At 42.9% G+C, this 1,659-nt stretch overlaps 1 protein-coding gene across 1 annotated transcript in view; it reads right to left on the reverse strand.

Annotated features, from left to right (window-relative positions):
• The window catches only part of LOC106012877 (mitochondrial fission process protein 1), a gene marked incomplete at its 3' end in the record, with an annotated part of 5,573 nt that overhangs the window by 1,831 nt on the left and 2,083 nt on the right, over positions 1-1,659 (reverse strand). The window contains 1 exon segment of the mRNA XM_013087080.1: positions 261-340. Coding sequence (XP_012942534.1) covers positions 261-300 — 40 coding nt within the window.

Genomic DNA, 1,659 nt, shown 5'->3' on the forward strand with positions numbered 1-1,659 from the left:
TCTTAGTACTGGCTACTGTGCGATGTTGTTTTCAAGAAGTTAACAATTTTATTTTTCATCACGTAATTTGGGTTAAATCAGCTTCTAAAGTTGCAGCGAAGCAAAAACAACAGTTTTAAGTCATTAATAGATCTACATGTATTAACATATGTTTTTATCTTGATCTTGATCTTGAGCTGCCTATCAATACTATCATCATAACATTCATATTCCGGTGCGACCAGAGGTGAGTGCTGCTGACGTGTGTGACTGTCACTCACCACACACACGAGCCGGGTACGCCGTGAACGGGTCAGACATGGCTCCCCCTGGTGCACTGAACACGGCTGGTCTGTTGGATCTGTGAGGTCGAGAAACTGATGTTATGTCATTAAAGTATTTAAAAAAGAAGTGCACGATTTAGTGGGTTTTAGAAAGAGGTTCACGGCAATTGCAACATAATTACATAATTATAAGCGCCGTAGATTAGATGCGTTATTAGAGAGTAACATAGAAAGAAAAGAAGGTGGAGAAATTTAAAGAACAATGGATGTTTGATAGGAAAGTAGGAGCAAAAACAACACCAGACCACCCGTCAACTACTCAAGTGAACGATTTGTTATATTGATACATAGCTAAAAATCATATAGCTTAACACAAACAATTCAACCTATGCACTACTCAACAAACGAAAGCGCAAGTTAGGTGAAGGTAAAACTGGAGTGTCCCTCTCCACGATTAATTTCTACCACTGTCAGACTGTCAGCACGGAACAACGAATTTAAACAGCTCTGTTCATATGATCTTGTTTGAGCTTATAATAAAAGTAGGCCTACGCATACTGACTAAACAGAACATCATAGTTCTTGGAGTATTAGTGAAGAAGTAGATCTGTCTGCGTGTGTATCTTTTCCGTTACTTAGCCTAATACTAGATCTAATACATTATACATGAAGTAAGCCCCCTAATTATGTAGCCTACCTTTACTTTACTTCTTCATCCCCTCTTGTAAAGATGGATAAACGGTTCAGCAAATTGTATTGCTCCCGAAAAGACAATGGGATGCTAATCACGGACACGGGTGGCTAGCAACAAAAATATTAGTAAATCTGTTATTCGTTTGCGTTGGCCGTGAAGCGTGGCTGCACCCTTACACTACAGTTACAGTTATTGCGGGGGCTCTCGTGGCCTAGAGGTTAAAGTGTTCGCCTCTCTTTCAAAGGTCCCGGGTTCGAATCCGGGTAGCGACGGGAAAAAAATTCTGATTTAAAATTGTCTCATTTCACCTCCTTTCCTGTTCTCTTGCCATCAATGTTCTCTGGTCTGCTTTCGTCTCTACTCTCTGCCCCCACCCTCTCGCCTCCTTTGCCCCCTCCTCTAGGCTCCTGACTCTTTCTGCAGCATTTCTACTGCTACTCTTTGGCCCCTTCTTACTGCTGTCTTTCTGCCACGCCCCTGATCTTCTGGTGGGAAAGATCTACACCTAGCCTTCTCGGACAAGGGCGAAAAATATCGGAGGTCCCGTGTGCAAGTTGCGCACGTTAAAGATCCCTAGGAGGTCGGTCCAAAATCGATAAGAGTAGGCTTCGGCCGCCGCCAGGGAAAAATTCAAAATTTCCTTCAAACTGAAATTGTTTGGTGTATCCCGCGCGCTCATATGACCTGCAGTTGCGAGCGCGT

This window comes from Aplysia californica, unplaced genomic scaffold, assembly GCF_000002075.1.
Source record: "Aplysia californica isolate F4 #8 unplaced genomic scaffold, AplCal3.0 scaffold00543, whole genome shotgun sequence".
Taxonomy (NCBI): Eukaryota; Metazoa; Mollusca; class Gastropoda; order Aplysiida; family Aplysiidae; genus Aplysia; species Aplysia californica.